This window comes from Acinonyx jubatus, chromosome A1 (genome assembly GCF_027475565.1).
Source record: "Acinonyx jubatus isolate Ajub_Pintada_27869175 chromosome A1, VMU_Ajub_asm_v1.0, whole genome shotgun sequence".
In the NCBI taxonomy this organism is placed as follows: Eukaryota; Metazoa; Chordata; class Mammalia; order Carnivora; family Felidae; genus Acinonyx; species Acinonyx jubatus.
Genome location: NC_069380.1, coordinates 154,378,580 through 154,403,293, shown reverse-complemented (window position 1 = coordinate 154,403,293; position 24,714 = coordinate 154,378,580). Strand labels below are relative to the sequence as shown.

Here is a 24,714-nt window from a genome sequence, read left to right as displayed (position 1 = left end):
AGCAGAGAGGGAGAGAGATGAGCATTTATTTAAAACTAACATGGTAGTTCACACAAGAGAAGAAAGAACTAAACATTTAAACCTCTGGAAAGATAGGGATTGGAGGATTTCTGGAAACCTGAGCAGCTGAAACTTCACTTTCTAGTGTATTGCATTATCTGTCGCCTGGGTTTCTCCCCACGAGGTGTTGTCAGACCAGTGGTGATTCCACTCAATAGAGTATGTGCACCCTAGGAGCTTCCTGCTTACGTCCCAACAGCTTCCCTTGTACTTCAGTTCAGAAAGTCTCAAGGAAAACCTCTGCTTGGCCAAGGGATCATCAGCTTGTTACCAGAAGGAGGAGAAAAGTGTTAGGCAGACAAAAACTAAGATGCCAAATAAATGGTGGACTGAATGAGTGATGAGATATGTAGCATGAGGAAAGGTTACAGGGTCTTGAAAAACAGTCATTGATGTCTCAATTATACATGGTCTTGTTAAAGTTTGTAGAGCAGCAAAGTAACTAGAGAGAGCCACTGAAGAAATAGAACTTGTCCAGTAATAGATAAGATTACCTGAATGGGGAGAAAGATACAAAGAAACCACCTAGAAGACCATTTTTATCTCGCTGCTGCTTTTTAGCCCTGCTTTCTCCCTTTGTGTGTCAACTTATCCCTGACTGTTTCTCTCTTTTGCATTCTTCCTACTTGTCCAGGGCTGAGGTTGTCCCTTTCTGCAAAGGGATAAAGAGTTAATATTTTAGGCTTTGCAGGCTGTACAGCCTGTGTCTCTACTACTCAACTCTGCACTGTGGCACAGGCCAGCCACAGACAATAAATAAGTGAATCATTGTGGCTGTTTCAATGAAACTTTTTATTTATGGACACCGCAACTTGAATTTCATATAATTTTCACATATCATTAAATACTCTCCTTCTTTTGATTTTTCTCTCATCCATTTACAAAGGAAAAAAGCCAGCTTAGCTCACAGACCATACCAAGACGGGCTATGGGCCAAATTGTCCACAAACTATAATACAGTGTTCTCTGTTTGAGAACATTGCCTTCTAGTCTCCTACTGCCTTTCTCTTTTTCTATCTACTCCTGCCTTTCTTTCTTCTTCTTCACACCCAGCTGCCAACAACCCTGTACCCAAAAATGCAATGCAAGTTGAATTCTAAAATACTGTGTTTATTGAACAATTTCATTTTTTAGTATGATATAAAAATCAAATACACCTAAGATTTGCTTGTATATCAAAAAACAAAGTCTAGTTGTTTAATTTTCATGTATTTGTATTCACTTTTTTTTTCAATTAGAAAATGTTCCCAGGGAACAAACCCTAACAAGACAATAGAGCCTAGCATTGACCATTTATATCAAAATAGGATGACCATCGACTCCTGATAATTTCTTCAACTAGTTCTTTATCCTTGCATTTTTCTTCACTCTGAATTTTTCTTATATATTGAACCTAATGCTTTTCTTCCTGCCTGAACTTAAATAAAGGGGGATAAATTTATTCTGAAGAGACGGGCATGGCCACAGGAGCTGATGGTGATAGGTCTGAGGTATGACTCTTGTTAGTCACCTCTGTCTTGCTTTTAGAGAGCTTACTCTGTTCCTCTGGGATGGGTCACCATGAGTCGTATGCTACCTGGTACCTAGTGCATTATAGGCACAAGGGAAATCTTTGGTTGAATTAGCAAGGGAAACGCACTTAAAGGTAGTTTCTGTAGTTCGTAGGTCTTGAGGAAGACTGTAAAAGATGATATCTGCTGCCAAGGTTCTCCAAAGTCCTCTGTGAACTTTGAGGGAAATATGACCTTGCCTCTTTGTCTGGATAACTATTTGTCAGGTGAGGGGGGCAGCTAAAAGTGTAAACTTAACCACAAAATTTGCTGTGTGAGGTGCCATCACACCTGGGAAATGGCATCCCGAAGTCTAGGACCTGCTCTAGTCTCTGTTAGAGTAACGAGCTCATGACTACAACCTCCTCGGTTGGTACAAGAGATTGCTCTTATCACCATGGCTATCTCTTTCCATAGTAATTTTAACATACATTCATAAGCATTATAATTTGCCTCTCTGATAAAAAGTGTGAAGAGAACCTTAGTCTTTATTTTTTAATATAAAAGAGGAAAAGTGTTCAATTTTGAAAGGTTAGAATTTAATTAGAAAATATATTAGGCGCACAGACTCAGCAGGTGTCTTGACTTAAACCCATCTTTTTGATGATGGCATGATTTTTATCCCAGTGCTAAATTTTTAAAACTAGTTTCTAATATGTTATACTAAGAGTCGATAATGTAACATGTCTGTCATGGTCTATTCCTTTAAAAATGAAATATCAGTTCTCCAATACAACCTTAGACAATAGTAAAAATGAATTGTTAATTTAGTTTAAGGTTTTTCTATTGGTTAATTTTTGGTCATGATAATAGAAAGTAACACATATGGTGAGAGATATAACTAACTGAACTTTAGCAAAATTTGAGGCTAAGAAAGGGATATTAGGAAGATACTTCATTAATGATGTGCTATTAGCATACAGTACTTAGAATTTAAACCTCATTTCATTATACTAGAAATGTCTTTTTATTAAGCTGTTCCCTCAGAAGGTCAGCATATCTAAGTATTTATAACTGGGAGTTAAACTAGCCTAAAACAAAAGCCAGTGAGAAAATATTCAGAAATTTGCCCCGGGTATGGTTCTCAATTTTGGCTGGATTCAAATGTAAGCCATTCTTAGATTAGCATCTTCAACTCCTGGTGGCCACATCAGGAGTCAGATATTCTCTCATGTTCTCAGCCAAAAAAACAAAATAAGAAAAGTAGAAAATAGGAGAGGGCTACAAGCATTATACCCTTGGCATATGAGCAAGAAGTCCGATCCCTTGTTAATGTAATACTGACAGCTTTTGCCAGAGAAGATGGAATGGAGTGTGGGAGAATTTGTTATCATTTAGGAGTACGTTTAGGTATCATCCAGTGGAGCCAGTGTTGGCTAGGGAATAATAAAGGGTAATAATAGAAGCAGTTTCTTTTCAGTTTTTTTCATTGACCCAGAAGAATAGCTTCAAGGTGACTCTATCCTCGTTAGTCGGCTAGGTGATTCTTGATATGGGAAGGAAAGGCATATTTGTTTGTTGTGTGGGTCCCTCCAAAGGGAACAGCAAACCTCTCTCTCATGTGGGAGCTTTTGGTGGGCTGTGAGGCTTTATTTTAAGTGCAGCAATTTTCTCTGTCCATATGTCTACCTGCCTTCAGATCATGAATACTGATCCTGTCAATGGATATAAAATTAAGTGTCGCAACTACCTGGGCCCAGAACAGTCAGAGAAAAAAGATATAAAAAATGCAGATGAAGTATATGCTAGCAACCCAGTTTTTTATAATAGAATGTTTCAGTTGTCATATACGATTATCTATGCAGTGGCCAGGTAGTGCTCAGCTGTGTGTTTGTCTAAGTTCCTGAAAGGATGGAGTATTAGTTATTCCTCAGTTTATTCCCTCACCTTACCCAGGACCTATGTCACAGAAGTCAGGAGGGTTAGCTGTCTGTGTAAATGTTGAGACCTTTATTTTATCACACGGAAAGTGTGAAAAGATTTTAAGGTAGAAGCTAGACTGGACTTATCCTTCTTGCAAGGGAAGTAGAATTTTTAGGGGCTATAGGTTCCCATAGTGGGAGGGATCTATGGGGCCTACTTCTCATAAAGTCAAGCAGACCAAGGCAGAGGGCCTCAAGCTGATCAAGTAGAACCCTAAGGCCTTAAAGGATCTGGGAATCTCCCAAAGCTGTATGCAAAACATTATTTCTATGAACATGGGTGCCTAACTTAGATTCTAAAAAAGGTGATGACCACACCCACACAAAATCAAAACCCCCATATGTGGGTTTGAAGAACCCACATAGCAAAGAAGCAGTGGAAGGTCTTGGAGTGGGCTCCCATGCAACTTTATGAGTGTTTAAGCTTAGAGATGGTTGAGTCCATGTAATAAGATCTCTGATATGTTTCTAGTTCTTTCTCCTCCGAACATTTCCTGTTCAAATTGGCATATAGTAATTAATGTGAAACTCATGTAATGTTAGTATTTTACTAAAGAACCATGTTTGTGGCAGGGAGAAAAAGCTAAATAAAATGAGTTAAAAGCAGTTGGTTTTGTCTCTGATACTCACCAGTATGTATAATTCTGGTCATTCATTCATGTAGGCACTCTGATGAATAGTGGGAATGCAGTAATGGGGAAAAAGGATCTCTCCCTTGAGAAGATTAAAGTTTCAGGACACATCTCCCAAACTTATAATTACAATGTGACATAGTAAGTGCTAAAATGAAGGTATGTGTGAGGTAAAATAAGAAAGAGCATGTAGAAAAGGAAAGTAAGTTGGTGTAGGATCTGAGGGCAGGCTTCTCAAAGGAAATGATAATAATATCTATCATTTATACAGGACTTACTACCCCTCAGTTACTGCTCTGAGATGTTAACTCAGTTAAACCTCATGCTCTGTTGAGTCATAGAAAGACTAAATAACTGTCCAAAGTCACATGGCTGGGAGAGAGTAGTGTCAGGATTTGAACCCAGGCCATATGGCTCGTAATTCCACATGTTAGCTACTCCACTCTATTACCTCCTGTACTTCAGGTAGTGGTGCTATGAACAGTATTCCATATAATAAAACATGAGGGAAAAATGGAAGTGGGGAGAGACAGAGAGACTCAGAGGAGTCTAACTTCCAGTTTTTAAGAGTTTAATGTTTTCTTATTTCCAATTCAGATTCATTAACCTTTACAAGAAATTTTTTTTAAATTTTTTTTTTTTTTTTTTTTTTTTTTAAGTAGGCTTCCCACCCAGCGCAGAGCCCAGCATGGGGTTTCAACTGACAACTCCAACATCACGGCCTGAGCTGAGATCTAGAGTCAGACGCCTAACCTACTGAGCTACCTGGGCGCCCCTTTAAGATTTTATTTTTAAGTAATTTCTACGCCTGTCATGGGGCTCGGACTTACAACCTGAGATCAAGAGTCGCATGCTCCACCTACCAAATCAGCCATTTCCCCAGATCCATGAACTTTTATGAGGCTCAGCTTTCCCTTAATTCCTTCTCCATTGTCTCACCATAAAGAAGGGTCCCGATACTTATCTCTGGGGCGTTGAAATTTCGACACATTCAGCTTGTGTTGAGTTGCATTTTCACTTCACTTCAAAGATAAACACTTCACCCTTTCAATCACATATTCAGTCTCTCATCCATTTACTCAGTTCATTTTAAAGTTTTACCCTGTTTTGGGTCGTACATATGGAAGCTTCCTGACGAGATAAGAAATAATAAATTCAGTTCGAAAACTAAGGTGGAAATACTCCTTTCTTAGTTTTATTTCAAATATTTTCTGGGGCGCCTGGGTGGCTCAGTCAGTTAAGGCTCCGACTTCGGCTCAGGTCATGATCTCACATCGGGCTCTGTGCTGACAGCTCAGAGCCTGGAGCCAGCTTCAGATTCTGCATCTCCCTCTCTCCCTGCCTTTCCCCCACTCACACTCTGTCTCTAGCTCCTTCAAAAATACATAAACATTAAAAAAAATGTTTTCCTACTTGTATATATTTGAAAAATAACTAAAAGTTAAAAAAAAATAATGCCAAAGCAAAAGGGGAAAATAACTTTAATTTCTTCTTTATGGTGACAAAAAGAAATGCCTGTAGGTTGTACATGATTTTCCAGGTTCTTATTAGGCTAACATGACAAAGAAGATTCCTTACACATTTGGGGACATAGTGTGTGCATTCTTTCCTTCCCCTGCTGTGTGGTTCCATGGAGGCAGGCGCAGGTGCTCCGGGAGGCACAGTGCTCATTCAGGCTTCTGGAATACGACAGTGTACTCCAAAGTCCCACCTGCTCTCAGGAAGTGACTTGGGTACTGGGAAAAGTACTGCTTATTATTTGTTCCCATGTGGTCCCTGCTGACTTCTTTTGTAATATTGTTAAAAAGTTTTCTTTACTGAAATAAATATATTCCATTTTGATTATGCCATGAATTTCATCTGCAATAATGAGCCTTCCAGTAGCTTTTGTGTGTTACCTCTTTTTTACATCATTTGTCTGGTGGCACCAAGAATACGCCTCACTGAAAATGGATCCATTTACGGTCAATAATAGAGTGGCTAGTGTTCGTTTTTCTTGAGAAAACTAAAATGTGCTTCTTTTATCCTATTATACTGATCCACCAGCTTCAGATTATCTGATTTTCAAGCTTCTCATTTTCTCCTGTATCTTAATGCTATTATTAACAAGAATTCTGTTGCTAATGGTTTTGAAAAATAATATGTGTTCTTTCAGCAACTACCTGTACTTTTATGGTTTGTCTGATTTAGCTGGACTTTGATAATTAATCCAAATACTCCTTTGTTGTGGATCAAGTGTGAGGAGCCCTAATGTTTCTCAAGATTTGTTTTCAATTTCCTTAATTTTGCTATCAGAGAATGGAGTTAAGATTCTAACTATTAGTCACTAGGTGAAAAACACTTGTAAGTGTAGAGTCTATAGTCTATATTCTTTATGAGTGATATATCCATATATATGTATATTATGATGCATATGTATATATATGTGTGTGTATATATATTTGAAGAGAGAAGAGAGGGTTTTTAATTAATTTTGGAACAATATTTCTATGAATATCTGTGCATATTTTTTCGTGGTGAGATATTTTTCTTAAGTATACTCTTTTTTATTTGTGTATAGTTGGCATACGATGTTACCTAAAGTATATATAATTTATTTTTATTTTTATTTTTATTTTTTTTAGAGAGAGCGTGTGACCTAGGGAGAGGGGCAGAGGGAAGGAGGGAGGGAGAGAGAAAGAGAGAGAGAGAGAGAGAGAAAGTCCAAAGCAGGCTCCACGCTCAGTGTGTAGCCCAACGCAGGGCTCAATCCCACAACCCTGAGAGCATGACTTGAGCTGAAACCAAGAGTCAGACATTCAACCAACTGAGCCACCCAGGCACCCCTAATTTTATTTTTGTTAACACATACAAAAAATCCTATTTTAGAGTCAGTTTTATCAATATGCTCTATCAGGTTCCCAGCTCATAATTGAGTTTATATATATTTTGCACACATTTTCTATTTTAGAAATAATCTTCAAATTTCTTTTGTCTAACTAAATACTAACAAAAGTGTATATAATACTGTATTTATTTATGCATGTGTTTGTTTATTTATCTATTTATTTATTGACTCAATCTATAGTCATTGTTTTGAAGAATGCATTTCAGGAAGAGGTATAAAATCTTTCTTTGTTCTGAGACAAACCTACCTACTTCTAGGACCTTTGGAATTTCATACATTTATTTTTTTAACCAATTTTTTTGTTTGTTTTGTTTTGTTTTGTTTTTAGTGCCCACTTTGTGTAAGAAATTATGCTGTGTTCTTGAAATACTATGATGAATACACTGGAAATAATCTTGGGCCTCATGGAAATCATTTCACATTTGTGATGAATGTGTCTATAAAACCACAACTATTCTTTGGGTGTTTTCCTAGGAGCAGTTCTTTTGCCCAGAGCAGATGTGTAAGATATGCTTTTAGAAATTTCCTACCATTGTTCTATATTTCCTCCAGAAATTTTTAAAAAATCAGAAATCAGAAAAAAGGGAACGTTTCTCTTTTAAGTCATTGTTTTACACAATAGCACCTCTTTGGTTGACTTGCTAAGACCCAAATCCCCAGATTTTCTGATGTCCAGAGAGTAGTTTTCTACCATAACAGTTTTTAACTAGAATTCATGGACTCCTTAGGCAGTGGTCTCAAACTCCAATAGGTGGAAAACTCAATTGAGACACTTGTTTAACAGGCATCTGGTGATGGCCAAGGAATATATATGCATTTTTAACAATTCAGGAGGTCCTGGATCACAGTGCCCTGTGAGAGCCATAATGGACTTCAGGTGGTTCTGTTTAAGCCCTGAAACAATGACTACATAGATTTTTTCTTTTTTTTTTTTTCTTTTTTTCAATGAGAGGGTCCATAGGGATTTAGGAGACTTTGATTAGTTTCTCAAAGGGGTCTGCAGAATACTGTGATGCTATAAGGAGCAGTAGTTTACAAATGGAAGCAAATACTGGTAAAATCAGTCACAAAGCCAGCAACAAGAACCCTCTGCTAAAGGTCTAACAATTGGAGGAAAGACTACAAGTCAGATATAAATACTCAAGTAGTTCTGTAATCTAAACCAGTGTGCCCTATACAACACTGCTGTTTGAGAACATCCCAAAAGTTAATAGATTTGTTGGTAAACTGGTGTCTCAAAAAAGTTTGAGAAACATCGTTTTTTTAAAAATTTACATTATTATAAAAGTAAATAGATTTTAATATGCTGATTTGCATTGCGGGTCTCTTTAAGTAGCATTTAGTATGTAGTGATTCCTAAACCTATTTGATCATAGAATCCTTGTAGAATGAGGTTTGAGAAATGCCCTTTGATGAGGGACAGATATTCATCTTTCAGTGGAGCATATAAAAAACTTTTATCATAACTCTGTCATGAAGAAAAACTTTAATTGTGTTCTAAATACTAAATAATAAAGTAGGGAATCATATTTTAGAAAAATTTTTATTAAAATAATATGGGGGAGGGGGGAAAACCCTCAACATGGACTTATTCTTTGTTAGTTAATGGTAAATCAAAGTCTTACCCTAAGATGGAAATGTAACCTTTGTTTATAATATTATTAGGTTTTAGAAGAATTTTATATTTTTTAAGAATCATAAAACTCATCCTATAGTAAACTGACAATCATTATTTCAGGTATTTTATAGCAGTGATTGGTGGACAGCTAAACATATTTGCCTGTGGATAAGCCTGTATGCCCAAAGTTTCTTGAAAGAAGACAGTCATATAATGTTTAGGAAAAAAAATAGATAAAAGGCCAGATTAGTTTAGCAGGGAAGATGAATTGATTGTATTCAGGTAAGATTTTCTGGGGAGGTGAGTTGGAGGAGAGGACAAACAGAATGGTGAAAGAAAGAGGAAAACAAGATTAATTGACTGAAAGAAAAAGTAAAAGGGGAAACCCTTTCCTAATTTTGTTGACAGTGAAGAGTCTGAGAAACAGAAAAATAGGTATGTGTAGGCAAATAGAAATTATGAGCTAAGATGTGATGAGTAGAACTCTAGTCCTGGGAGATATTGTAGGGAAAATAAGACAAGTTTGGGCTATGCTAGTCCATTCTTTGTGTTTAATTTTGCTTTAAATGGACTTCCACAAAATGAATTTATCACAGAATTATTTTTCCATAAATTAAGAACCTTCACAATAGCCCTTGGGAGAACACTGAGCTAATAGTAATAGGAAATAAGGACTACTAATTAATGGACCTCTACCATAATCATTGCTTCTTGGGGACAAAAATGATTAGATTTAGGTCACACATATTTTTCTGTCCTCTTTCACTATGAAGTTGTAAAGATGCATTGAATTGAAAAGGCTTTAGCACTCAATATTGTTAAATTTCTGCAATACAAGATTATTCTAAATCCAGATCATGAAGGTAAGACCTCTTCATATGGAATCCTCAGGCCCTACATAATTTTTTTTCATGTTTATTTATTTTTGAGAGAGAGAGAGAGAGAGAGAGGGAGGGAGAGAACCAAGCAGGGGAGGGGCAGAGAGACAGGGAGACATAGAATCCAAAGCAGGCTCCAGGCTCTGAGCTGTCAGCACAGAGCCTAACCCAGGGCTTGAACCCATGAATCATGAAATCATGACCTGAGCCAAAGTCAGACGATTAGCCGACTGAGCCTCCCAGGTGCCCCAACCTTACATAATTTTTAAACAAGTAGCACTGTTAGGTTAGAGGGTTTGGACCCTCAAAGATGTTTTAGGAAGGTGTGTGTTTCTTTGCTTACTTTATAAATACAATACTTGTAATGAGAATGGAGCTACACAAAGCCTTCTTATTTTTCTAGCTAAACTATTAAAGAATGAAGAAGAATTCTTCAAGTCTGAAAATTTGGCTTATATTTAGTTCCAAAGGAACACCTTTAAGATTTAGAAGGTTAAACCAGACCCTTCAACCACATGAGCAAAGCCTAAAAGAAATCAAACAGGCAAAATGAGAGTCAAGCAACAGCTAAATGATTCACTGTATATTTATTCTCTTTTCTTTTCATTTTTGGGTCATGATTTTCATGGTAGAATCTTAGTTATATGCTGATCGTCCATGTTTATGTTCTCTGGCATGCCTGTGGGTGAATGACAGGTGTGAGCAGGGCTGTTTAGAGGTAGACTTTAATGTATGTGGGCCTAATATCAATTTAGAGATGAAATAGTTTTTGTAGGCACTTGTGGGTTTTTTTTGGGTTTTTTTTAAAGCCTTGTTTTACGCTTCAAGAACAGGATTAAATTCCACTGTTTAAGTTGGCTGACAGGGTCTCTCTCAAATTATCCGCAGAGGTACCATGACATTTTTGGTCCTCAGTGAAAACCTCTATCATATGGTTACAAGTCTGATGCCAGCGTTTTAAAATGTAACTGAAATGAAGTGGATTACCCATTAAATTGTCACATGTTTGGAACCCTCCTTTTAGATCCATGTGATGAAGGTAAACTTTTTCACATGGAATCACCAGGCCTTACATTATTTCTAAGAGACTTTCCACGTGTTTTCTCACCAAAGGGATTGTATGCTTACCTTACAAGAGTGCAGATTTTTCAATTTGTTATTAAGCCTCAAGATAGTTCTTAAATGCCATGTATGTTTTAAGAAGTGACATTAATAAAGAAGAATTCTTTAAATCTTTGAAAACTTGGTCCACAGTGTCATTTGGTGAGGTTAGTTCTATTCTCCATATGCTTGAAGTTTAAGATATTTTTCTGTATTCAGATGGTAGTGTGATGTAATTACAAAAGAAGAAAACACTAATTATAAAAGGGAAAAATCAATCTTTATTTATTTTAAGTTGTTTTGTTCTTATGAAAGCAATAGATATCACAATTACTTAGACTGAAGTTATTTTTAAACATGATTTCATGAATTATGTAGTCTAGATTTAACAATTAGGTTGCTTCTTTTTAATGATATAGGAGGAATCCTTCTAAGGTCTTGAAAACTCCTTTTGTCTTGTCACTTTTTCTTTTAAGTTAAATTTTTATTTTAATTTCATACTTACAAAAATTATCCAGATTCATCAAATGTTAATAATTTACCACATTTCCACCTTTGCATTCACTGTCTCTGAAAACTTTTTTTTTCCTGAACTGAGAATAAATTACAGATATTTGTCCTTGTATGCTTCACTATATTTCTTAAAAACAAGGGCATTCTCTTTCATAATCACAGTATAGTTATCCATATCAGAAAATTAACAATCATGAAATAAGAGCATCAGATTGTAGACCTTACTCACATTTTACCAAATTATCCCAATAATGTTCTTTGTAAAAAAAATAAAATAAAGTAAAATAAAACACTGATCATGTATTGATTTCTGTTGTCATGTCTTTTTAAACTCCTTTTGACTAGAACGTTTCCTAGTCTCTGTGTTTCATGACATACCACTTTTAAAGAGTACAGACCAGCTGTTTTCTACACTTTCTGTCAATTTGGGTTTGTGATGTTCCCTTGTGACTAGATTCAAGTTGTGACAGACTCAAAAAAATAAAATTGTATATGATTTTACAACAACAAATCACCTTCCTGTTTATAACTCTGAGAATCAATATAATTATTTAGTTGTCATAGTTGTACCAAACAGAATACTCATCCCCAGTTTCCCTAAAGAAAAGACTCTTTTAGGAGATTTTATATGCATTTTTTTTTAATTTTTAGAGAGAGAGAACACAAACGTGAAAGTGGCAGAGGGAGAGAAAGAATCTTAAAAGATAAGTGCAGAGCCCAATGCAAGGCTCAATCCCATGACCCTGGGGTCATGACCTGAGCCAAAATCAAGAGTTGGACGTTCAACTGACTGAGCCACCCAGGCGCCCCTATATTCATTTCTTAATAACAAACTTGGTTTACTTATTGAACTTGTTAGTTTTGATGGTTTATGGAAGCACATAGATTGTTTCAGTATTTACTGAGAAAACAAATAAAATGTACAAATAGATCTTCTCTTTCACAGTTACACCCGAGTGTTCACAGAAAGGAAGAAACTTTTTCCTCTCCGTAAATGAACTCAAATTCTTAGCACAGCTCGTAAAATCCTTTTTGAAGCTGGAAGAAAATGTTGAAGAATTATTGGAAGAAATATTTATATCACTCAAGACACCCAGAAATCCTTCAGGTAACATGCTCCTTTGTTTAAATTTGTAAACCAACTCTTCTCTCTGTTTTCACTTCCTGCCACTAAATCTATACCATTACTTGAAAAAAAAAATGCATGATAGAATCCTTTAAATAAATATTAAATATAATACACACCATAGAATTATATTTTCATCCTTTATACGTGGCAAACTCCATAATTCTAATTAACAAAGCATTGGAGGTCAATTCTGGATAATGATCTTTAGATAAAATCAGATTTTTTTTTTTTTTTAATTCAGAGAAACACAGCCTAGCCTATGGAAAAAACAAGCATAGTGGATGATGTAGTATCTCCTCTTCTGCTACTAGCTGCCAGATGACTTTAGGCAAGATAGTTCATTTTTTTAGACCTCTGTTTTCTCATCTTCAAAATGATGGTGTAGGACTAAACTAACTTTCTCTCTCTCTCTCTCTTTTGTTACTACTACATGCTTCAGATCTCATTATGTTATGTAGGGTTGTGGAAATTCAATGATTTAGTGTTATGTATTTAAAAGAATGTCTAGTAGGTCACAAGTAAATGAGAGCTGTTATAAAAGTAATAATAATTATATAATGTTTTAAGTTTAGTCTTCACAAAATCCTTTCGAGGCAAACTGTGCCATGTATGTTGAAATAATGTTTCTAGATTTCAAAATCTAGATAGTTAAAATATGTTCCCTGTGTTCCTATCTGTACTTCCAAATATTTTCATCTGTATCAGAATAAACCATACAAAGTTCTCTTTTGCACGATACCATATATCATGTTAAGGACAATTAATAGAGCTTGTGGCTGCGTTTGCAAAATGACGTGAGAAAACCAGATGATTAACAATCAATCAGAAGATTTCAAAACCCAATTTCTTAGTAAGAAATTACATATACTTTAATATGTTTACTTTTCCATTTCTTTAGTTAATTTGCCTGGGTGAATAATATTGGGATAGTTATAGGGTCTAAGTTTCTTTCGTTTTAAGCATAGCTTATACTTCTATGTGTCAGATTACATTTAAGTAGCACTGTGAAATTATAAAGTAAAGTAGATCATTTTTTTAAGTTTGGAGATAATTTGAAGAAAAATGGAGGTGGATTTCAGGTTTCTAAAAGCTATTAAAAAGTCTAATAGGAAAATAATAAAAATATAAAGACAGAAAATATGAAAATTAAAAGACAGAATGGAAAAGTAGATTTAATTAGGAGATATTATGAACCCTAGCGGGTCTTCTAGATTTAACTGACTGGGTCAGAGAAAGAGCTGAGTAGATAAATATGACATCCTAATTTTTTAGTGACAAGTTGGTGCCTCAAGCAGTTGACAGTTGATGTTGGTACTCATCCACCATGGTTGGCTATGATTTTGCATCTTTCGTCCACATCTCTAGCAGATCTTTTCTGAAGTGTGAATCAAGAAATAGAGTGGACTCCAACACATATAGCCTCTTACCTCTTTGGACTCATATTGGTCCAACACTAGGCTCTAGAGAAATTAGGTGGATTTTAAGAACTTTATTCCTTTAAAGAGCAGCATAAATTCAAAATCAGAATTGTCTTAGAGAAGTATTATGAAGATACAAAACTTAATGGCTAATGATTGAGGCAGAGGTTTGACATACTGATTTCAGAATAAAAGGAGAAAAGGAAAAGCTGGTCCAACTTATTTAGATTAAGACCAAGAAATGTTGAGACTTGCAAATGCTATATATTTGAGAGAAATAGTTATCATTAAAGAATAAAATCAACAGAGAAAATAAATAATTATGCTACATATACTGCCTTACCCAAATTTGTCATATAAGCAGCATGGCAGATAAAAGTAACTCAAGTTTACATTAATAAGAATGCATTATAGAAACACAGTTGTGGGTTATTGAACATAGTATGTGGAAGGTATTTTGAAGGACAGGTATAAGAAATATCTTAAGTACTAGACTATCCCCTTGTGATATATGCGTTCTTCATTGCTGAAATTCATGTTTTTTAAAACAAAGCTAAGATTGATTTAATCTGACATAACTTTATATAAATGGCTCCCTGAAAAGAGTGATCTTGAGGGAAATTGTCAAGAAAAACTTAAATGTTTTATTCAGTACAGCCAAGTTAATCAATTCTTATCAAAAGCATAGTTTTTTTTTTTAAATCAGGAAGGAAAAGATTCCTTGAAATGGATGATTAAAGAAACCAAATGCATCTTAAGTTATCCTGATAGTTAATGTTTTGCTTGGAAATCTTGTGTGGGAGGGAATAGCGAAAAAAAAAAAAAAAAGATCAAGTCATTTGGTTTCCTGTGTATTTCTTTTGATTGGAGCATATTTTGCTAATAAAGATCTTGGAAAGAGTTGCCTACTATGTCCATGTAACCAAAACAATGTGATGAAAGTGAGGGTTTTTTTTTTCTTATTGTCCAGATGTTTTAAAAATATCCAGGTGCTTAACATCACACGGAGAAAATATAAAGATGATTAAATATTTTACTTTTTACTTTGATGTTTACCATTATATCGTCAATTTAGCTAAATTGGCCATGCTCTTAGTAATTTGAATATGATACAATAGACTTTGTAGAGACATAAGCATTTTCAGAGAAAAAAAAGATATTTACTTATTATATTTATTTGGTTTTTTTGTTTCGTTTTGTTTTTTCGTCACAACTTGATGGTTTTCTGTTTTGGTCATTTCAGTAAATGATAGCACATTATTTGACTGTAATGGTGCCTTACTGTATTTCTTTTAGTTGATCATGTCTTCTGGAGTGGCCTCAGGTTTGATTTATGGGGCACTTCTAATGCTCCTTTGGAATAAAGTTGTTCTTCGGGCAGTTCCTCAAATTTTCCAAAGGTGGCATCTGAGATTTATCTAAACCAGGAGGTTTCTTGGCCCTCATTTTTCTTTAGCCCCAGCAATGACAAAGAGCAATGGCTGCTTCAATTGGATGTAAGAAGAACACTTAGGGTTTGTCTCAGAAGAATCAAAGATTTCAGATCTTCTGAAAGATTGTTTGTACTCTTAGGGGGTCTTAAGAGGGGTCAAATGGCTTCTAAGAGTTCCTTAGCTAGATGGTTAAGGGATTGTATTAGGGAGGCGTATGTAGTTAAGGTAAAGAGGCTCCTAGGGTTTGTAAAGCTCATTACACTAGGACTTTAGCTGTTTCTTGGGCAGAGAGGTCGAAGGCTTCCACATTGGAAATTTGCAAGGTGGCCACCTGGGCTTCTCTTCATACTTTTTCATAGTATTATCTCTTGGATGTAGTCTCTTCCACAGATTCAGCTTTTGGTGGGAGGTTGCTTGTGAGCCAGAAAAGAACAGTGAAGAAAAGAAAGACTTGTAGTTCCCACTTAGAGCTGCCAACAAGGCAAGTTGCTTTGTAGTGCACACAATGGGAGCCTATGAAGACCAATTTGGGTGTGAAAGTGGATGTCACAGGGAAGTACTGCCAACCTCTACTCTCTATGAAAGAAAGCGACAGTGTGGAAACTAACCAGAAATGTAAAATGAACCACAGCGAACTCTTTAGGGAGAGACTGTTACGCAGCTGGCATTCCTGTGACCCTCTGCACTCTACTGAGGTCCTTAATCTGGGCATCCTCTTAAGGAAACCAGTGTTGACTGTATATAAATAACTATGTTTTAGAGTGATGAGCCAAAAATGATCTACTTTTCTAGACAATGCTAGTAAGTGAATAGAATTTTCAATATATATTTAAATAGGTAAAATACTTTGCACATGTTCACAGAGCTCATAAAGTTTGACAGTGCCAAATTTTGATGTTGACCATTTGGAATTTCAAGTGAATGCAAAGATGCCATAATTCACTAAAACCGTAAGATATTTTATTAGTCTAGAATCGGTCCTACTAATACTGCCTTAAAATGATACCCTTTGCTCTTTATATAGGATTAGGTTTAAAATTTTTTTTTTTATTTTGGGGGAAAGATTGTATCCTAAAAGTTAGCATAACAGCTTCATAATTCATTTTCTGTCTTACTGTAGAATTGCTTACCAGCAACAGAAGTCTTGGGAAGCTTAGCTTTTTTTATTCATCTTGAAAATAGGCAAATGGTTTGTATAAACATCAAGACATATTACTTTGAGTGAATAAGCATAATGTATTTGGAAGTGAAAAGACAAATATAAGATAATTAACTTTTTTTGTAAGTCTTAAATGATAGCTGCACAATGGCAGATAGTTATCTCCAGAAATAGATCTGCAAAGCTTGTACTTTGAACTAGTGTTATTTTTCCAGAGTAAGTATCTTTTTAAATTAGCTGGCTTTATGAGCTATCTGTAGAAAAGTAAGGTGACGTTAAGAATCTAAGCATTGTCCCTTCACGTCATTAACAATTTTATCTTTATTATGTCTTCTTCTTTAAAATTTGTTTTGAATAGTAGTCCATGCATATAGGAAAACTTTTAAGAAGACAAAAGAGTAGACTGTAAATGAAGTCTTTTTCCACTCTACTTGTGTAGTTTTCCTTTTTAGGGACAACTACTATTCACCAAGTTAAAATAACACGGAATCTTGTCATACGATGCAGAGCTGCTTTTTTATTAACAGTTATATAGAAAGACCTCATTCTTTCTAATAGCTGAATAATTTTCCATTGGTGCATGTACCATAATTTCACCAGTTCCTAACTGATGAGCATGTAGCGTTCTTTTTTCCTCTCCGTTTGCTACCACAAACGATGACACAGAAGATTTCCTTGAAACTATGTCTTATATGAGCACATATGTATCTGGCAGTATACTTCTGAAGTGAAATTACCAAGTAAAAAGTTATGGTAGTTAAAAGGATAAGAAGACAAGCCACAGACTGAGAAAAATGTTTGCAAAACACATCTCTGGTAAAGGACTTGTATCTTAAATATGCAAAGAACTCTTAAAATTCAACAAGAAAACAACAACAACCAAAAAAACCAAAAAACAAAAAACCTCAATTTAAAAAAAGAGCAAACGATCTGAACAGACTCCTTACCAAAGAAGATATACAGATGGGAAATAAGCATATGAAAACATGCTCAACATCACATGTCATCAGGGAAATGGAAAGTGAAACAAAGAGATACCACTACATACTTGTTAGAATGGCTAAAATCTAAAACACTAACACCACCAAATTCTTACAAAGACGTGAAGCCACAGGAACTCTCGCTCACTGCTGATAAGAATGTAAAATAGTATAGCCTCTTTAGAAGATGATTTCATTGTATCTTATAAAGCTAAACACTGTCTTATATGACCCAGTAATCACATTCCCAGGTATTTATGCAAATGAATTAAAAACTTATGTTCACATAAAAACCATCATGTGTGTGTTTTTAGCAGCTTTATTCATAACTGCCAAACCTTGGAAGTAATCAAGATGTCCTTTAGTAGGTGAATGCATAAACAAATTGTGGTGCATCCAGAAAATGAAATATTATTCAATGATAACAACAAATGAGATATCAAGCCACAAAAATACATGGAGGACTCTTAAATGCATACTGCTAAATGAGAGAAGCCAATCTGAAAAGACTACATACTATGTGATTCCAATTTAATGAACTTCTGGAAAAAACAAAAGTATAGAGATGGTAAAGAGCAGTGGTTTTCAAGGCAAGGGAAGAGAGGGACAGCGGTGACTAGATGGAGCACAGGAGACTCCTAGAACAGTGAAATTATTCTATATGATAGAGTAATGGTGGACACATACCATTATGCATTTTCAACCCATAGAATACACAACACAAAGAATGAATCCTTAATTTCAAAATAGATTAAAGATGTAAATGTGAGACCTGAAACTATAAAAATCCTAGAAGAGAGCACAGGCAGTAATTTCTCTGACATCATCTGTAGCAACATTTTTCTAGATATGTCTCCAAAGGCAAGAGATATAAAAGCAAAAATAAACCATTGGGACTATATCAAAATAAAAACTTCTGCACAGCAAAGGAAACAATCAACAAAACTAAAAGACATTCTACAGAATGGGAGAAGATATTTGCAAATGGCATATCAGATAAGGAGTTAGTATCCAAAATATATAAAGAACTTATCAAACTCAACACCCAGAAAGCAATCCAATTAAAAAATGGACAGAGACATGAACAGACATTTCTCCAAAGAAGACATCAAGATGGCCAACAGACACGTGAAAAGATGCTCAACATTCTTCATCATCAGGGAAATGCAAACCAAAATTTATTGAGATACCACCTCGCACCTGTCAGAATGGCTAAAATTTAAAACACAATAAACAAAAAGTTTTGGTGAGGATGTGGAGAAAAAGGAACCCTCCTGCACTGTTGGTGGGAATGCATACTGGTGTGGTCACTGTCGAAAACAGTATGGAGTTTCCTCAAAAAGTTAAAAATAGAATTACTCTACAATTCAGGAATCACATTACTGGGAACTTACCACCCCCAAAATACAAAAACGTTAATTCAAAGGGATATATGCACTCCTATGTTTATAGCAGCATTATCTACAATAGCCAAATTATGGAAGCAACCCGGGTGTCCATTGACTGATGACTGGATGAAGAAGATGTGTGTGTGCGTGTGTGTGTGTGTTTAAGCGTATGTATACACACACACACACACACACACACACACACACACACACACACACACAAAATGGAATATTATTCAGCCATCAAAAAGAATGAAATCTTGTCATTTGCAACAATGTAGATGGAGCTAAGAATGTATTATGCTAAACGAAATAAGTCAATCAGAGAAAGACCAATATGATTTCATTCATATGTGGAATTTAAGAAACAAAAGAGATGAACATGTGGGAAAGGCGTGATAATGAGAAGAAAGGGAAACAAATCACAAGAGACTCCTAATGATAGAGAACAAACTGAGGCTTAATGTAGGGGAAGGGAGTGGAGGGATAGGCTAAATGGATGATGGGCATTAAGGAGGACACTTGTGATAAGCCCTGGGTGTTGTATGTAATTATGAATTAATTCTACTTCTGAAACCAATATTGCACTCTATATTAACTAAAATTTGAATTTAAAAGTATGCTTGGGCTATTAATTTTTTTTTAAAAAAAGAAACAAACAAAAAATAACAAGCAAAGGAAAAAAAGAGAGAGGGAAACCAAGAAATAGACTCTTAACTATAGAGAACAAACTGATGGCTACCAGAGGGGAGATATGAGGGGGATAAGTGAAATAGATGATGGGGATTAAGGAATGGCCTTATCCTGATGAGGTTTGGTGACATATGGAATTGTTGAGTCACTATATTGTACACCTGAAACTAATATAACATTGTATGTTAATTCTACCTGAATTAAAAACTTAATTAAAAAAAGAATGAATCCTAATGTAAACTATAGACTTTAGTTAATATTAATAAATACTGGTTCCTCAATTGTAAAAAAATATACCACACCAATGCAAGGTGTTAACATTAGGGCAAACTGAGGGCAGAGAGAAAGAGAATATATGGGAAACTCTGTACTTTCTGCTCAACTTTTCTGTAAGCCTAAAACTGCTCTAAAAAAAAAAGTCTACTAATAAAAAATATATAGTATGGACATTTTGAAAAAGAGTGCTAAGTCAGTTTGTCCTATCCATTTTGACTGCTAATGGTATTTTTGTTATGCAGAATTATTTTATGGCTTTTGCATTTAGTGTCCTTTTGAAAAATCTTCTCTACACAGATCTTTTGAAAAAGTATTCCATATTTTAATACCTTGTAGTTTCATTTTTCTTTATTTAAACATCTTTCATGGGGCTACTGGGTGGCTTATTTGGTTAAGTGTCTGACTCTTGGTTTCAACTCAGGTCATGATCTCACAGTTGTGTGAGTTTGAGCCCCACATCCAGCTCCTCACTGACAGCACAGAGCCTGCTTGGGATTCTCTGTCTCCTCTCTCTGCCCCTCTCCCACTCATGCTGTCTTTGTCTCTCTCTAAATAAATAAATAAACTTAAAAAAATATTTCATTAATCTAGATTTTATTTCAGTGTTAGAATTAGTTATTTATAATACCATTTTTTTTAAGACAATAAAATGCAAGCCATGGTGAAAGCAATTTGGGTTAAATGATATAACGCTGATCTAAAACCCTCTCTATGTTGTGGTTTGTGTTGAGAAATGAAGTAGGATTCCTAAACTATAGTCCACAGGCCCTTGGGGTTAATGAGTCTCCTATGCAAAAGAGCCTGGGAATCCCCAATAGTATTTATGTGTGTATGTATGGGGGTGCGAGTGTGCGTATGTGTACACATACCTACTATGCAATCATATGGTGCATTTTGGCTGGAGTGTTCTGTCACTTTAATCAAGTTCTCAGAAGTGTTCACAAACCCAAAATGATTAAGGAACTCCAGAGTAGGTGGGTGGGGAGACGTGGAAAATGGATGATGGACATTAAGGAGGGCACTTGTTGGGTGAGCACTGAGTGTTATATGTCAGTGATGAATCACTGGATTCTACTCCTGAAGTCAAGACTACACTGTATGTTAACTAACTTGAGAATAAAAAAAAATAAAGTAATAATAATAAAGAAACACTAGAGTTGAGGAAAACTTTTCCTCAGAATAAACTCTGATAAAATTTCCAAGAAGGATATTATTGTTAACCAAAGGGAGTTTTTACCTCTCTAAGAAATGTTTTGGTTTTGTTTTTTTAAAATATAATTTGTTGTCAAGTTACCTAACAATACAGTGTGCTCTTGGCTTCAGGAATAGATTCCCATGATTTATCACTTACATACAACACCCAGTGCTCATCCCAACAAGTGCCCTTCTCAATGCCCATTACCTGTTTTCCCCTCACCACCCCCCCATCAACCCTCAGTTTGTTCTCTGTATTTAAGAGTCTCTTATGGTTTTCCTCCCTCTCTGTTTGAAACTTTTTCTTTTTCTCCTTCCCTCTCCCATGGTCTTTTGTTAAGTTTCTCAAATTCCACATATGAGGAATGTTTTTGTAAATTATATTACTTAGAAATCATTCATGATTATGCTCATAGAACCACACTTAGAAAAAAACAAAAAACAAAAACCCCACACATCTGCTAAATGAATCTATCAGTCAGAGCCCTATTGATAAGAATCAAGTAGATTTTGAAATTTGTTTACTCAGGATGTAAGCAGAAACTGACTCTTAGGATCCTAAAAAATGTTTTTAAATGCATCAGAATATATAATTCATCATAATATGTCAAATCTAGGCAAAAGCAAAAGGTAAATGCTAAATCATTTATTTAAAAGTAAACTGTAATTAATAAAACCTTAATGGTAAAGTGGAAATATTTCTTTTTGGCATATTTTTAAATTACATTTTTGTAGCTCTATTTTTTCCCCATGGAAAAGACTTCCTTAATTCTCAAAGATAAAGGTAAGGAAATAATTCCATTTTAAGAGCTGGAGATTATTTCTTATCCCAGTGTTTGTATTTTTCCAAAGGATTATTGTTATATTTATTAATAATGTAATTTTTCATGATATGTTGATGTTTATTCATGTACTTTTTTTCTTCCTCATTTCAAGAAATGAAGTATTAATGTGCTAAGGAACACCATCATTTCTTAAATGCACCATTCTTTATTTAGAATTTAAATTTTTAAGTGAAAAAAGAAATTCATTTTAACTTTGTACTCTTATCCTACATTATCAACATGACAATGAATAATGACAAAGGGATCTATATTTTACAGATTACATAAGCATGTATATCAAATTTGAATATAAATGGCATACAAATTTCATCAAGTTGTATATATGGAAAGGGACACTCTATATTTTGATCCTGTAGTTATTGTAATGGTAACATCACCCTACATCTTTTGACTATGTTGTCTGAATCTTGATATATGTGTATGTATGTGTATACTATGTATAGAGCTTTTCTACATAATTAATGTTAAACTGAGCCTATTAATTCCGTCTAGTATGGCTTATTTTCCTTAATGTATGTTTGTGTGTTTGTTTTCTGTTGCATAGGAATTTTAGAAACATCCAGTTGGAAAGTTGTAACAGAGAAACCTAAAAGAAATGCAACTAGTGTTCCTTCAGAGCAATTGCTACCAGTAAAAGAGGTGAGTGACGAGGAAAGAGTGGTATTTTTTACTCATATATAATAGCATCATATGTCTGTGAATACATTATGAATCAAAATGCCTTGAGTTTTACCCTTAAATAAATAAATAAATAAATAAGATTGATTCCTGGTTGAAAATTAGCTTGTAAGCTTTGGGTGCTTAGGTGGCTCAGTAGGTTGAATGACTTCAGCTCAGGTCATGATCTCACCAGTAGTGGGTTCCATCTCCACATCAGGCTCTATGCTGACAGCTCAGATTCTGAAGTCTGGATTCTGTCTCCCTCTCTCTCTGCCCCTCCCCCCTTGCACTCTGTCTCTTTCTCTCAAAAATAAATATTAAAAAATTAGAAAAAAAACAAAGGAGGTTGTAAAAGCTGGGTGGATTCAATTTTTAACTAATTTATGTAAAAATAAAATGAGAAATGTGTTTTCAAGCCCTCTGATGTTAAAACTTAACAAAGAAAAATTCAATTACAACATAATTATATGCATAATGAAAATGGGAGCCACTTTTTTGACCATGGATTTGATTATTGATTATAGTATATACAAAAAGCACTAAATAAATGCTGTACGGGATGTGTGTATATGAAAACTAAGCTAATGATCATAGTCCCAGTAATTTTAGGCCTAAAGAAACCATAGAAATCATCCAGAGTCAGAAAAATAAGTAATTCAGTCAGGTATATTGGCTTAGAGTCTTCTGAAGTCGGAGTAGGTGAATTATTACAGTAAACAAGATTACATTAAAACAGGGAGAAAGTAATGCTAAGCACAGGCTCACCTACTTAATGTTCTTAGTACATAAGAGAACATTAGAGGACTTGGGGAAAGTATACATTCACAATTGTATTGAGCCAGACCACAAGAAAAAGGAAAACAAAACACCACCAGTCTCCATTCTCTCCAGTCTCCCACTCCTCCCACACAGAGCAATGCAGATAATTTTAATTCCTCATCTCTTGGAACAAAAGTTGTGTTGCTTAGCACTTTGTGGGTGAAGAAACTAAATAAAATTCAAAAGAAAAAAATCCAGAAAGGTACAATGATATCATTTTCTTTGAGAAATTTCTTGTTGCTATTTTTTGGCTTGTCTGGATTTCTGAGAGTGAAAAAAAAATAAAAGACCGAATATTAAACTCTGCCTTATGTTGGAATACTTGTTAACAATAAACTATAAAAAAGACTATAAAAATCCAATTTAGACTTTATTAACTATATTGAATTTAAAGGTTGCTTTATGTGATAAATAGTAAATGTAACTTTTAACTCTCATAAAGATAGTTTTATTGAACTATATTTAAGAGATTAAATTTTGAAAAAAAGTTTCTGATTAAATCCACTGATGAATTAAAATGAAATGCCAGTATATTACTCTGTGTAAAGAATACACATGTTTTTGTATATTGCTTTATTCGCTGGGTAATATTTTTCAGGTTGTAAGAAGGGCCTTTGCCATTTATCAAAGAATACCCATATTCAAATGCTGAAAGAAAATAATAATTTTATATCTATAACAATAGGAACATGTGTTGCTGAGTTAAGATTAATATAACTTCATATAAATTTATATTTCAGGCTACTTTACCAGACTTTCGTTGGCGAAATGCATTTAAAGAAGTGTCTCTTCCTGTGGCACATTGTATAACAGCAGCAACTGAAGATTTTTCCACAAAAATTCTCCAACAGGAACAGAATGAAAGGTCTTCAGCTGTAACCTATGCTATGAACCTAGTAAATGTCCAGCAAGTCTGGCAAGACAGTCATGTGGTTCCGGAGGAGGACCAACCAAAGAAAATTGCAAAGGCAAGATTCAAATGAAATCCTTTCAAACTGTAGACTGGCATAATTAGATTTTTTTTTTTTTTTTTAATTTAAGACTTTGCAAAGGGAAATGGTGGAGTCTCTGGCAAATACTTGGTACTTGACCCAGTACCAGATTTCTTCCCTGGTGTACATGGGCTACTGCTAGCAAAAAGACTTAAACTTGTTGCCAACTTGTTCCATGAGTCTCAGGCCCCTCAAGGGGAGGCTTCTGTGACTTCATGAAGAGCTGGGAAAACTATTTGTTTGGGTTATTCCTTTGAATGATTTCAGGAGAAATTTAGGAGGTTGAAGGAATTACTGTCTTTTATTAGCCTAGGCAACTTTTAAATCTTTATTTACACGTTAATGTACATTCCATTTCATTAGCATCCGTCTTGCATCTTTATGTGTGTCTTGAGAGTTACAGAGCATACTGAGAAAATAGGAAGTAATTACGGAAATAAATAAATACCGTTACTCAATATTAAGTCCACAATGAGTTTGGCAACGTATGATTGGAATGTTTGTAAAAGAGCATTCTTTTTTTTTTTTTTTTTTTAGTGTTTTTATTTATTTTGAGAGTGAGAGAGA

General features: G+C 34.9%; 1 protein-coding gene across 5 annotated transcripts in view; it reads left to right on the top strand.

The window, feature by feature from the left end:
* The window catches only part of KIAA0825 (KIAA0825 ortholog), a 382,909-nt gene that overhangs the window by 89,416 nt on the left and 268,779 nt on the right, over window positions 1-24,714 (top strand). For 4 of the 5 annotated variants that reach the window (XM_027037906.2, XM_053221670.1, XM_027037913.2 and 1 more), the window contains 3 exons: window positions 12,108-12,269; window positions 22,221-22,336; window positions 23,896-24,123. In XM_027037906.2, coding sequence (XP_026893707.1) covers window positions 12,108-12,269; window positions 22,221-22,336; window positions 23,896-24,123 — 506 coding nt within the window. The remainder of the gene's footprint in view (window positions 1-12,107; window positions 12,270-22,220; window positions 22,337-23,895; window positions 24,124-24,714) is intronic. The other variant, XM_027037922.2, reaches the window with a different exon arrangement.